Genomic DNA, 12,948 nt, shown 5'->3' on the forward strand with positions numbered 1-12,948 from the left:
TTGCTGCTTCCCACTTCATGAAGGGAAACAGCCAGAATCTTCAAGAAATGCCAAGAAGCTCGTATCACTTGAGCTCGGAAGCCCTGATCTCCTGATCTCTAAGGCGTTGGAAGCCAAAGTGTTGCAGGTAGACCCCGAGCTCTTGGGGGAGGCTTTGGGGAGCGGGGGAGCACCCGGGTCGGTGGGAATCCTCACCCCCGTCTCCTCCGGCCTTGGAGGTGTCTGAGGGAGTTGGTGGGTCTCCTGCATCCCTGGAGGGCAAAGGCCTCTCTCCCGGGCAAGGCCGTGGGAATGCCAGCTGGGGAGTGTCCCCGTGCCCGTCCGTGGCAGGAGCCCTGCAAACGATGGCTGTGGGAGCAGGTCCGCCAAGCCTCCAGGAAATGTCCCGCCCCGCCAGGACAACGCCAGCCCGCTCCCCACTGAACGCACTTGACTCCATTGGGGCCACTCATTTATTCAGAGGTCATCTAGAAGGCGGGCCCCCCGGCAAACTGCAGGAACCGTCGTCTGCTGCGCTAAGGATGGTGATGAGGCTCGCTGCTGGCGCCGAGGCCCCTCCCGTGCGGAGCCGGGCAGGGGCCAGGCAGGAGCCGGGCAGGAGCAGGCAGGAGCCAGGCAGTCGGCCGGCTTCCCGACACGGCCACCGGGTGTGGCGCATCGGAAGGAATCACACTGGAAACAGGATCAGCCCAGAGAGCAGCGGGTGGCTCTGGGATGGAGAGATTCTGGAAGGTGTCCCAACCTGCCGCAGAGCCGCTACCACGTCTGTGCAGCGAGGCGGGCGAGCACCCCGGGCCCTCGTGCGTGGCTGCGGGGGCTTGGGGATCAGGTTAGGGCTCCCCCCGGGGAAGCAGCTTTGGACAAAGGAGATGGGTACCCGGCTTCCCCTGGCAAAGTGAGCCGGGGCTGGCCCCTGCAGCCCTCAGCACCTGTCACACTTGGTCCCCGGTCACTGCCTCGAAGCCCCGATGTGGTGGAGCAGGACGGTGCTCCCGGCTGGGCGTGGGCTCAGGCCTCACCGTGCACTGGCCCTGGCACACGCAGCCTCCCTCAGCCTGGTCCTCGCCTCGGCAGCTAGCCGGCCACGGTCCTCCTCGGGATGCAGCCTCCCATCTCCAGCGCCTCGGGCCATCCTTCATACTTATTGGTGTGCTTACTGTTCTTCACGTGCTGTGGGGTTTGGGGAGCGGAAGTCATGGCTCAGCCCTCGGGTGTAAGGGACGGGCAGAACTGTCAGTGCCCTTGCGCTGCTGTCACGCAAGCCTGCAGGCCCGGGGCACTCACCCTGTCTGCCCCAGCACCCAGTTTTCTCATCCACACAACGGCGATCGCCGCACAGGCCTGTGTCCCTCACGGGTGGAGTGTGAGCACGCACACACCGGGAAGGTAAGGAGGGACCGCGTACGTTCCTGCCCTACTTGGCCCTCCGGGAGCGCTAGAAGCCTCAGGGAGAACCAGGCCTGAGGGAGCATGTATTCTCAGGGTGCTGAGTTGCTCTTTTGTGACAGAGCACAAAAAACGCCTTCCAGAAAGCACTGGAACAGCCTATTTGCCTGGTTCTGCTGTGGGGGGTGGGGCTGAGGGGGCAGCGTGGCTGTCACCAGGCTAGCAGGCTCCCAAGCATGAGGATGGTGCCTGGGGCTCCCCAGCCCCTCACATGGGGCTTGACAAGTGTGGCTCTGGAGGAGCAGGGGGCGAGAGGGCAGCAGGGGCTGGTGAGACAAGGAAGTGCAGTGTGAATCGGGGCACTGGGTGGCAGGGAGCGGGGACAGGACCGAGCGTCTTGAGGGTGTGTGGGAGAAAGCTTTCTTAATTGTGAGTCTTGCCACCGTGAAAGCTCTGCCATTTACAGACCCTGGAGGGGTCCGAGTTACTGGTCTGGGCTGGGAAGTGGGGGTGCCAGGCTCTGCGCCTATACCTGCTCAAAGGGGCTCTTGTTCTGCACGCCCTTGGCCCCCACAAACACCCAGCTGTCCCGGAAGGCCAGATCCTTCACGTTCTTGCTGCCCAGATCGCTGAAAAGCTTCCTGGTCTCTTCGTTCATCCTGCCACACAGAAGGAAGAGATAGAAGCAGTCGCCGTGGGAGGGTGAGGCTGAGGCTGGCCTTAGCAATCACTTACTTGGTGGCCGGGTCGTCGTAGGATGCCACAAACACCAGGGTGCCTTCATGCAGTGGCCGGATAAACTTCAGCAGATCATTGACATCTGGGGCGACGGGTCCCACGGAACACGGAGCGTCAGGCACCACAGAGCACCCCTTCCCCACCAACCCGTTCTCCAAACAAGGAAACTAAAGCAGGGATCGGGCCAGGGACACACCCACCAAGGGTCACCAAGTAAGTGAAGGGACCGACTGGTGTAAGAGGCCAGGCCATCCCTCTGACCACACGCCTGTCCCTCTCCCTGCCTTTCCCAAACCCAGGCAAGTGCTCAAGCCACAGTGAATGGACAGAGGGCGGCGCTTCAGGGGAGAGATGCTCGGTCATTCTGCAGCACAGGCAAAAAGCAGGAGGCCATGGCGGCCACTCACCTCCTGCCCACATGTCGAAGGCCCGGGCCTCGATGAGCTCACCACTGACCCCTGGGTCGAGAGGGAGAGACGGGTCCTGCTGGGCGAGCCGCCAGGGCAGCTCCACCCTACCACCTCAGCCCCCTGAGGTGAAGCTAAGGACCCAGCGGTGGCCACTGGTGTAGACCTTCTGGAAGCTTTTCAGACACGCCTCCATATTCATGCCCACTGTGCCCCCTTCTTCGGACAGCTGCAGCCCACCCAAGGCTGTGCCGGTTCTGTGTGCCATTTGAGGCTCTCCAGGGGCTCCCTAGGAAGCACCTCCAACCTCTTGGAAGCTTCTGGTTCTTTAGGGATACTGTGCTTTTGTTTCTTGGGTCACTTCTTCTGGGGAAGCTTCTGCTGGCACAGACCGTTTCCCAGGCCTCCCTGGGCATTCCCAGCAGGGAGGCGGGGGGAAGACCAAGGCAAATATCCAGACACCTGCTCACGGGGAGAGCACGGGGCGGGGGCAGGGTGGCAGGTCATGGCCCGGCTCTGCTTCTGTGCTCTGAACCTTGATCCCACGTCACAGGGACTCACCATTCACGAGGGCGATGTTCAGTCCCCGGCCCACGTTGTCCTTGACACTGCTCATGAGCCTAGCGGGGGGAGCGGGGAGCGGGGAGGCAGGGCCCTCAGATGGCACATTCGCTCCACTCTCCCTCACAGATCCAGCTTCTGGTCCCCCCCGCCCCGGCATCCCCCGTCCAGCCCACAGAGCTCACATCCTATCTTCGAGGCAGATCTTTGGTCCGATGACATTGGCAGCTCCGCTGACCATGCGGAAGGCCAGGTGCTCCTCGGGACATGGCTGGGGCAGGCCGCATTTGTACTTCCGGGCTCGTGGCTCTGGGCAGGGACAGCAGGGGTGACCCATGGGCCTGGCCCCGGGTCACCTGAGATCTGAGAGGGGGGAGGTCAGGACCGGCCCACAGTGGGTAAGAGTGGCCACAGAACAGGGATACTTCCACCGACACCGCATCCTCCTGGGGCTGGCCTCAGGGCAAGGCGACAGGACCTCAGGGGGGCTTTTCTGCCACTGGCGGGAGACAAGAGGTAGGAAGGCTGGCTTTGGCTGTGGCCCTGGCAGGAACAGAGCAGAGGTGGGGAAGGGAGCAGCTGGGAGGGCAACTGCAGGAATGCGGTGACGAGGAGAGCACCTGACCCCCACAGGCAGAGGTGGCAGGGCAGGAGGAGGGTGGCCTCTGTCACAGGTTGGACTGTGACCCACGAAACACGTGTTGAGGTCCTAATTCTAGCACCTATGCATATAACCCTGTTTGGAAATAGAGTCACTAAAGATATGATTTGTTAAAATGAGCTCATCCTGGATCAGGGTGGCCCGAAATCCAATGACAAGGGTCCTTATAAGAGGCAGAAAAGAAGACATCGAGACAGAGAGGACTGGGCGCAGACAGAGGCGCAGACGGGAGGGATGCAGCCACGAGCCAAGGATCCCCCGGGGCCCCCGGAAGCCCGAAGAGGCAGGAAGGACCCTCCTCTGGAGCCTGCAGAGGGGCTGTGACCCTCCAACAGCTAGATTTCAGGCTTCCAGCTTCCCGAACATTCCTGAGACAAGAAATGTGTGGCGTTTAATCCATCCGGTGTGTGGTAGGCTATCCCAGCTGCCCCAGGAAACGGAGATAGATCTTCACCGCGAGTGTTGGGGGCTGCTGCCGTTACAGGTCCCCCACGTGGGAAATGGCTGCAGGATTCCGAGGGGCAGCTAGGCCAGGCCGAGACTGCCTCACGGGACTGCCGGCACAACACGGACGGACAAGGCGGGCCTTGTCAGGAGGGGGCCAACGACTCGGCCACATCCTATTCCAATGTTCCGTGTAGAACGGGACTTGTAAGTGCGGAACTTGGCTATTTAGGTGAGGTGAGGACACCTCCCCACGCAGCGTTGAGGGCGCAGCCTGGTTTCTCCCGCTTGCTCCCAGGAAGAGCCGTTGAAAACAGAATTGCCAAGCACAGAGGAACCAGAACGTGAACACTTGGAAAACACTCGGTCTAGCGCTAGTGCGAAACGCGAGAAAGCAGGCTCTGGATAAAAGAGCAAGGCTGTGGTTGGAGGGCCGGGCATCGAGCGGGAGCGTCCACGAGAGAGCTGCAGGGCCCGCCTGTCTCACGGCTGAGCGCCTCATGAATCGCACAACACAACAACGAGGTTTTTGAGGATTTTATACCGGCGGCAACGCTGCCATCGTGGGCCGACAGGGACAGAAACAGGACGGAAAGAAGCAAGGAGTGCTATGAGGGCAGAGCAGTGGCTGCAGAGGGCAGGGTTGGCACGGGCCCAGATGATTCTTCTCGGGCCCTGAATCCTGATGGCATTGGTCCTGCTGGGTTTCAGACTGGCGGGGACCGGTGACCCCTTCATTCCTCCCAGGGAATGTCTATTCTACACTTGTCTCATCAGTGTATCCTGACAGCAGGTAACTAGTTTTCTAGGTTCACAGCATGCCAGCAGCTCCAGTGGGCTGTGATGGCCAGTGTGGGGAGGGACGAATGGAGAGCAGAGGCGGTGTGAGGGCTGGGTACGGGGCGGGGCGGGGGAGTGGCGGGGGCCTTACCTGGGGTCGCTGAGTTGTCTGGGCCTGTGGGTACAGAGAGTTGTTTATGTTAGGGTGGAGGCTTCCAGGGGCTGGCCCCATACCATGAAGTCAACGTGGAGAGCCAGTCAGGCCCAGGGCCCAGGGCCTAAGCCAGACGCAAGCCCCTGCTCCAGGAAAATGGTCAAGTGCAACTGTCAACAGTACTTGGCCAAAGTGCTACTAACATCAAGGTACGGAGTGCCCTCCCCATCCCAGAGTCCACTGAGGCCTGCAGGGAACAGCTGGGATGTCGCCGTCCCTAAAGCTCAGCAGAACCCCCCTGTCCCTCACTCAGACTCTGACTCCAACAAGGCACAGAGTCCTATTCAGCAGCGATGGGAGTTCCCAGCTGATGCAACAGGGTGGGAGGGGGAAGACCAGGCTGGGTGCCAGGAGGCAGACTGGGGGCAGCTAGACGTGGCCTGCCAGGATACAGAAAACTCAGGCCACCCCCACCGCACTCTGAGCCTCTGACCAAAGGCCTGCAGTGCCCACCCTGGTGGCCTCCACAGCAGAGCAAGGAAGTGTCCCACACTCACTGATGAAGAGTTGCTGGATGCGAGGAAAGCCACTGCCAGGTCCACCCAGGAGGATGCTGACCACGATCCAGGTGAGGCCCACGGCGATAATCAGGGCCACAATGCGGAGGGGGCCTGGAGGCAGACAGACAGGGGCAAGGCCACTTCGGTTGCCAGTGAGTTCCTGGATGACCCAGGGGCCTCTTAGGACTGAGTCTCTCTGCCGCTTGGGAAGAAGTGAGCAGAGAACAGGAAGGTGGCGACTTGCCAGGCACCGTCCAGCAGGACTGAGAGGGGGATGTGAGCTCCCAGGTAGGTGGAAGGGGGACACTGAATCCAGGGCTCTTGGCTTGGTCCTCTGTGGCAGATGTGGAGGAGCCTTCCAGACCTCACTGCTTGAGATGCACCAAGCATCCTTCAGGAGCCCCCTAACTTCCTGCCTTTGTGGCTACCAACCTAGGCAGATCCCACCTGGCCTGTCCTCTCTTTGTCCTGCTGGGACGGAGGATGGGATCCCTACCTCGCAGCCAGTTCCTCGTGGGTCAGCTCTACTGGGATACGTTTTACAAAGTGCAAGCTGTGAGCTGGACCCCGGGCTCTCCTCCCAGCCATCACCGTCCTCTCTCATTCGTTCGCCTCTACCTGCAACACCTCCCATTTTAAGAAAGCACAGGAGCGGCCCTTCCTCTAATCACATCCCCATGCAGCCACTGACCCCTCTCCTCTCCGTCTGCTGCTCCCAGTCTCCCCATCACTCTCTCCCAATGTACTCCAGTGTGGCCTTGTCTCCATCACCCCAGTGAAGCAGCATGTGGCCAAGGCCACGTCTGACCTTCTTGGGGCCAACTTCCTGGGTCACCTGTGGACCCTGACCTTCCTGACCTCTCTGTTGGCTGCGCAGGTCCCCCTGCTGGAAACACTTCCCTAGTGGCTTCTGTGACAGCAGGTTCTAACCCCTTTGGGTGGACAGTTCCCCTTCCTCCTTGCTTACATCGTCCTCCTCTACTCTCCCCTGAAAAGTTGGATGTGCCCTGGCTTCCATCCCAGGCTGCCTTCTCTGCGTGCAATGTGCTCTCCCTATAGGTGATCTCCTCTGCTCCCGGCCTTGAATTCACCCACAGAGCAGTGAGGGTTTTCTCGCTCCAGCCCTCATTGAGTTTTTTTTTAGATTCTATTTATTTATTCATAAGAGACACAGAGCCCGAGGCAGAGCCCGAGGCAGAGGGAGAAGCAGGGTTCCTGTGGGGAGCCCGATGCGGGACTGGATCCCAGGGTCTGGGATCATAAGCTGAGCGGAAGGCAGAAGCTCAATCACTGAGCCACCCAGGTCTCTGAGCCCTCACTGATCTTGAGGCCACATCCTCGCAGCCAGTTCCTCGTGGGTCAGCTCTACTGGGATACGTTTTACGAAGTGCAACATCAGCAGGTGCAAACCGGCAATTCTTGAGTTTTGCTGTGCATCGTCCACCCGCCCCCCGCCCCTGTCCCTCCCTAGCCCAGCCGTCTGTGGCCGTGGAGCGGCCGCGGGCTTGGCCCCGGTTCTTACCCAGCCCGGTCCAGCCACTCCGGTCGGGTTCTCCTCCGAGACCACGCCCCTCCGCCACACCCCGCCCCCCTGTCCACCTCGTCGCCGCGCTCCCAGGAGCCTCCCCACAAGTCCTCCTTTCCAGACAGCCGCCGGTTACCCGGCTTGGGAAATACCGACTGCGGGAATCCTCATTTCCCAGCTGTGGAAGTCCTGGGAAGTGAACGGGTTCGCTCAAGGTCACAGAGAGCGTGTGAGCAGCGCCCTCCGTTCCCAAACCCACACTCCGTGGTCCACCCGGGCGCCGCGGCCCCGTGGGCCTCCAGTGCGGTCCGCTCTCCAGCTGCCTCCCGTTCGCCGTGGAAGTCACTCACCTGCCAACCTCATGTCCGCTGTCGCCGGCAGGTGTGCTGCTTGGGGACGGTGCGCTCCGGGGCCCGCAAAGCAGCAGCGCAGCGCTGGGTGGGACCCAGGGATGAGCGGGGGCTTGGCGATCGCTGCGCCGCGAGCTCGGCCCAGCAGCGGGCCGGCCCCCGGGCACGCGCACAGGGGCGCTGCCAGGACAGGACGGTCCTCGGGAACCCGTCGGCTCGCGGTCGTGCCCACCGGAGCCTCCGGGCGGGGAAGTGAAGGCGGTTCTCCCGGACGCGGGCCTCCTCCGAGGGGGGCCCTGGGCTCGGGCCGGCCGTCACCCCGCAGGCCTGGCTGGTGCAGCGCTGCCCCGCCGTGGGGGCGGGCGCAAGCTGGGCTGAGGCAGCCCCGTCAGGCCGGCCGCCCCGCTGCGCTCGGCGAGAGGACGCGAGGGAGGTGCGCAGCGCTGCCCGGCAGGCCCGGCAATGGCGGCCCGGGCGGGGCCACGGCCCGCAGACCCCACCCCCGCCGTCCGCCCGGGCCCCGCCGCCGGGCGCTCAGAGGACGGGACGCGGCGAGGCCCCGCCCAGGCCCCGCCCAGGCCCCGCCCCCGGCCGCCGCAGAGGAGGGGCCGTGCGGCTCCGGCCGGATCCCGCGTAGGCTCCCGCGGGGGCTCCCTCCGGCTCCCCCAAGGCGGCGGATGCCGGCCTTCCTCGGCCTCCGGGGCTGGGGCTGCGCTCGTGGCCTGCGGTCGGGGTTCCGAGGCCTGGACGAAGTGGATCGATCTGGAGGCGTAATTAGAAAGTGATTGCGAAGTGAGAGGTGTGTAGTGTAGACACTGGGAGGCTCGGGTCGGGTGGGGGGGACACAGGGGCAAACGGAACGCGACGAGCCCGTGGCGAGCAAGCGCGGCCTTGTGACGCCTTTGCTCACACGTCCACAAGGTCCCCCTGCCGCCACCCGACGCGCCGTCACCACCGGCGGCACCCGAGCGCTGCCCTGCCGTCACGGGGCCCACCGTTCTGTCTGGAGGGCGGCTGGGACCCTGGGACCCAGCGATCCTCCCACAGGGACCTTGTAAGGAAAGAATCTAAAATGCAGAGAGAGCTCTAGGGCCCCGACGGCTCCGCTTAGACTCCAGGAGCCTCCCCGTTGGCAGACGCAACTTCGAGATCGACGTAACCGGTTTCAGGTCTCTACTGCTGCAATCGGGGCTTCGTTTTTTTTTTTTTTCCCTCTCTCTCTTTTTCGTGGAGTTTGGGATGGGAGATTAAGCGGGCCACCCGTCAAACTCTTACACGCTCGTGGCTCCGGTCCGCGCGCCGCACCGGCGGAGCCCAGGAGAGGGAGCCGCTGCGCGCGCACGGGCCGCGGCCGGACCGGAGCTCGGAGCTCGCGGTGTTTACATCTGGCTCCGAGCAGGCAATTCGGAAAGATCGGCTTAATGAGTCCTCCTGAGGGTCCACTGGCACATCCGCGTCCCCACAGGCAGCACAGAAGTGATGGGATCCAGTCAGGCCTTCTGGGCCCCACCTGCAGGAGTCCCTTATTGTCCCCGGGGCTGTTTTCAATAAGGACGAAGAGAAGATCACAGCCTCAGGTCCCTCCTGCCCGCGCAGCCTGAGGTGGCACTCATCTCCGCTGGGCCCGTGTACTCCCCCGTAGCTGAGCTGCCACTGGCTGTCCCCAAAGGATCTCATCTGCCTCTCTCAGTGTAGACACTGAAGTGGGTTGTCAGTCAAAGGGGATGGTATAGGCCTGCATGCCTGTGCCTCAGTAGGCCCCCGCACAGCTAGCCTCTACTCTAGGCCACCAAACCTCGGGTGACAATTGGTTTCTCCCACCCGGTCCTTCATGCCTCTGCCTTTCACGGCCCACAGCTTAAATGACAGCTGGAATGACCTCAAGGACCTCTCATCCTGCTTTCCAGGACAGGCACCAAAATGTCGTTTTCATGTCACTGTCGTCATCAGGTCCCTCGTGTGTCTACCTAGTGCCCCATTCTCCTTTCTGGCCTTCCACTGGGACCCGGGCCCCGAGGCCCTCACGTCTGGGACTCATGTGCCACACAGGGCGGGGGAGGCCCGAGCGCCCTGTCATGTGGCTCCAGCCTCTGCTCCTGGGGAGCTGGCGCCGCTGCAGCGGGCGGGCACGGTGGCCTGGCTTCTGGAGGAGCCCAGGTCCGAACTCATGGTCAAAGGCCCTCACCCCTCCGCCCAAGGTGAGGCACCAGGAGCTGACCCCTAAGGGAACGCTCCCCTCCCGGCCCCAGGCCTTGCCCTGGCGTTGGCATCCAGGAGTTACATGTTTGTTGAATGTTGAACCGGGCCCAGGGCCTCTACCCCGGCGTGGGCACCCAGAGCTGAGGGGACTGTGGGCTGTCCTCGCAGGGGCCCTCCTGTCCCGTCCCCATGCAGGGATCTGGAGCCAGTTCAGAGCCCTCATGCCTCACAGCTGAGGTGACAGACATCTTTCCTCACCTGGGATTCGTTGCATCTGCCTGCTGTAAACACAGGGATGCGAGGTGACAGACATGTCTCCTCACTGGGTCTGTAGGACTCCAGAACTGAGGTGTCACTTGTCTCACTTCAGCGAGGCCCTACATTGTGTGTCAGACTGTATTCACTGAGAGCGAGCTGAGGTGACAAGCCACTGTCCTCACCTGGCCCCTCATGCTTGTACCTCATCGTGGAGGGGACAGCTGATCGTCGTGACCTGGGACCTCATGCCTCTTCTCCATCGTAGGTTCCTAGAGCTGACAGCTGACTGTCCTCATGGGGTCCCTCTGCCTTTGCTCCTCAGTCACCCAGGGGTCAGGTGACAGTTGAGTGGCATCACCAGGGCCCTTATGTGTATGCCCCAGGGTGGCACCCAGTTCCAAGGTGTCAGCTGACTGCCCTCACCAGGGTCCTTGTGCCTGCCACAGTAGGGACCCTCAAAGCAGGAGACCGGGAGGTCCCAACCCTCCTCCCTCCCCACTCACACGTGGTCAGTACGTGTTAGGCACCCCGGGGGAGCTGGGTCCCTCTCCTACTTTGGGCTCCTGCTGCCCCCCTTACATGGATCCCCCCACACCTTCATGGGCATCCTCCCTGGTGATGCCACGCCAGCAGGTTCCCTGGGGACCCGAGACGACCATCCCCAGAACACAGCCCTGCTGGGTCCCCAGGGCCCACGGATGTCTGTGGGGCTCTGGAAAGGACTCTGAGCTTGAAGACAGCTGCCAGGGTCAGTAAGGGCTCTTCCCGACCCCCAGGGGATTGAAGTCACCCTCTGGTCCCCAGCCCGAGGATGGGAGGTTCCAGGACACGGGCCACAGCTGCTGGGAACAGAGGCGGCCCCCAGCCCGACGTGGGCAGAACAGCACCCTCTGGTGGCAAGCAGGGAATGGCGTGCCCCCCCCCCCCCCCCCCCCCCCCCGCAACCCCACTCTGGGCCACCATCCCTTTGTGTCGTCCAGAGCATGTGGCCGCACCACAGTCAAGGGTAAGCCCCTCTACAGCTACGCGGGAGGCCCGGGAGTCCCAAGCTGGTCCCGCTGGTCCCACCGGCCCCTGGGGGCATCTGCCGCGGTGCCCTCCCCAGAGGCGATGGGCACCAGGAAGGACCAAGGCCGCTGCCCCGGGGCCGAAGCCCGGCCTCCCATCCTGGCCACGCGGGAGTCTTCTCTGCTGCTCCGCGTGGCCCCGGGCTGGGTGGGATCCTGAGTCCACATCCCACCGAGCAAAGTCCGCACTCGAGGGTGTGGGATGCGTCCCTACCCCATCAAGCTCCTTCCTTCCCTCTTCAGGTGAACTTGGTCCTCTCCCTCCTTCCTTAATCTGGGGGCACCACCTCCCCTGGCTATAGGAGGGGACGGGGGAATGGAGGTGGCACCCAGGGGTGCAACTTGTGTGCACAAGGGTGACACACGGGACGGGAACAGACCACCTGCCGTTAGTCTCTCCTCCACCCACGTATTGCTCATGGGTGGGACCCCGCTGCACCCCCACAGCCGGCGCTCAGCCAGCCAGGTACACCCTGGCCTTCGTCCCCCTAACCAGGCCCCCCAGCTGTTGCCATCCCAGCCCAAGGGGACAGCGCAGGAGCCCAGCTGGCGTTCAGTGGCGGGCTGAGAGGCCTGGATGGCTGGAGCAAATAGCTCTGGGCAACTGGTTCCCAAGCAGGGCTGGGGGACCAGAGGGGCCCAGGGACAGGCTGGAGGGAGGACTCGTGGCGGCCAAGTCCTTGCTAACAGCCCGCCAGCCTTCCCCATCCTGTACCTCTGGGCCCTGACAACCGCAGGGCCCCGGGCTAAGTCGCCACCTCACCAGGGGCAGAGCCTCCCCACCCTGGTGATTCTCTGGGTTGCTGGTTCCCTCCGTAAAATGTACCACCGTCTGACCATTCTGGTGCTGGGGACCCAGGCTCCTGCTGTGTCCCCAGAGCTCAGCTGAGCAGAGCTGGGGGAGGGCAGGACAGACACTCAGGGGCTGCTGCCTTTGTTGGGCCGTGCTGGGGTGAGCAGTGACCCCATCTGTGTGCGCCCGGGTCCTTGGAGCGTGGCCTTATTTGGAAATAGACTTTACAGAGATAATCAAGGTAAGTTAGCCTGGCGTGACGGAGCGGAGCGGGCCCCTGATCCACCGTGACTGGTGTCGTGAGAAGACAAACCAGGAGACACACACGGACAGACAAGGCAGTGCGTGCAGACGGCAGACAGAGACCGGGGCGCTGTTTACCAGCCAAGCAAGGCCAAGGACGCTGGCCACGACCCGCCGCGAGAAGAGGCAAGCAGGTCCCCTAGAGCCTTCGGAGGAGCTCCGCCTGCCAACGCCTGGGTTTCTCACCTCTCGCCTCTGGAGCCGGGGGAGGACGGACGACTGTTGCCTTAAACGCCCTGTCCCCCGCACGCGGTGCCTTGTCCAGCTACCCCCCCCACGCCAAGGTTGGTCACAAAAGCCCGCTGCCTTTCCTTCCTAAATACTTCTTGCCTCCACGGACTGGCAAGGAGTGTAATGCCCTCAGCGATTCTGTGATGTGACCTCGCTGTGGCAGGGACGGGCCTGGGGTGGGGGCCCACGTGGGCAGCGCGTGCAGTGGAAGCAATGCTGGAAGGGGAGAATCAACGTGACCCCATCTCGTACCCCTACGTGGTCTTGTGCCGAAAACCCCCGAGTGGAGCAGAGTGAAGAGCCCACGTGGGGGGCGGGACTCAGTGGTGCCTAGACGTGGGGTCAGGGTGAAGGCGGCCCCGACTGCCACGCCCGCGCTGGGAGCGGGGGGGGGGGGGGGGGGGGGGGGGGGGGGAGACCGGGTGAGGGATGGGTGGTCAGGGAGTCAGGCGGCCACGGGCCGGCCTCAGGCACAGGCGGCCTCCTCCACGGTTACAAGTGGCAGGAAGGAAACAACCAGGGAACAGGTGG

General features: G+C 63.1%; 1 protein-coding gene across 3 annotated transcripts; it reads right to left on the bottom strand.

Annotated features, from left to right (window-relative positions):
• Window positions 1–434: 434 nt before the first annotated feature.
• On the bottom strand, window positions 435–7,991 carry FAM3A (FAM3 metabolism regulating signaling molecule A). Of its 3 annotated transcripts, XM_072743372.1 has the most exons (10): window positions 7,567–7,728; window positions 7,214–7,405; window positions 5,689–5,802; window positions 5,129–5,152; window positions 3,278–3,401; window positions 3,093–3,151; window positions 2,532–2,582; window positions 2,122–2,206; window positions 1,919–2,045; window positions 435–1,170 (listed from the first exon to the last, which is right to left on the bottom strand). In XM_072743372.1, the coding sequence occupies exons 1-10, from the start codon at window positions 7,577–7,579 to the stop codon at window positions 1,075–1,077; spliced, it is 885 nt and encodes a 294-aa protein (XP_072599473.1). In that variant the 5' UTR covers window positions 7,580–7,728; the 3' UTR covers window positions 435–1,074. The 3 variants fall into 3 exon arrangements, with proteins under 3 accessions (XP_072599473.1, XP_025843829.1, XP_025843830.1); XM_025988044.2 differs by lacking the exon at window positions 7,214–7,405 and having other exon boundaries at window positions 7,567–7,991; XM_025988045.2 differs by lacking the exons at window positions 7,214–7,405; window positions 7,567–7,728 and having other exon boundaries at window positions 3,278–3,455; window positions 5,689–5,800.
• Between the last annotated feature and the right edge of the window lie 4,957 nt (window positions 7,992–12,948).

The sequence above is a fragment of the Vulpes vulpes genome, chromosome X, assembly GCF_048418805.1.
Source record: "Vulpes vulpes isolate BD-2025 chromosome X, VulVul3, whole genome shotgun sequence".
Classification (NCBI taxonomy): Eukaryota; Metazoa; Chordata; class Mammalia; order Carnivora; family Canidae; genus Vulpes; species Vulpes vulpes.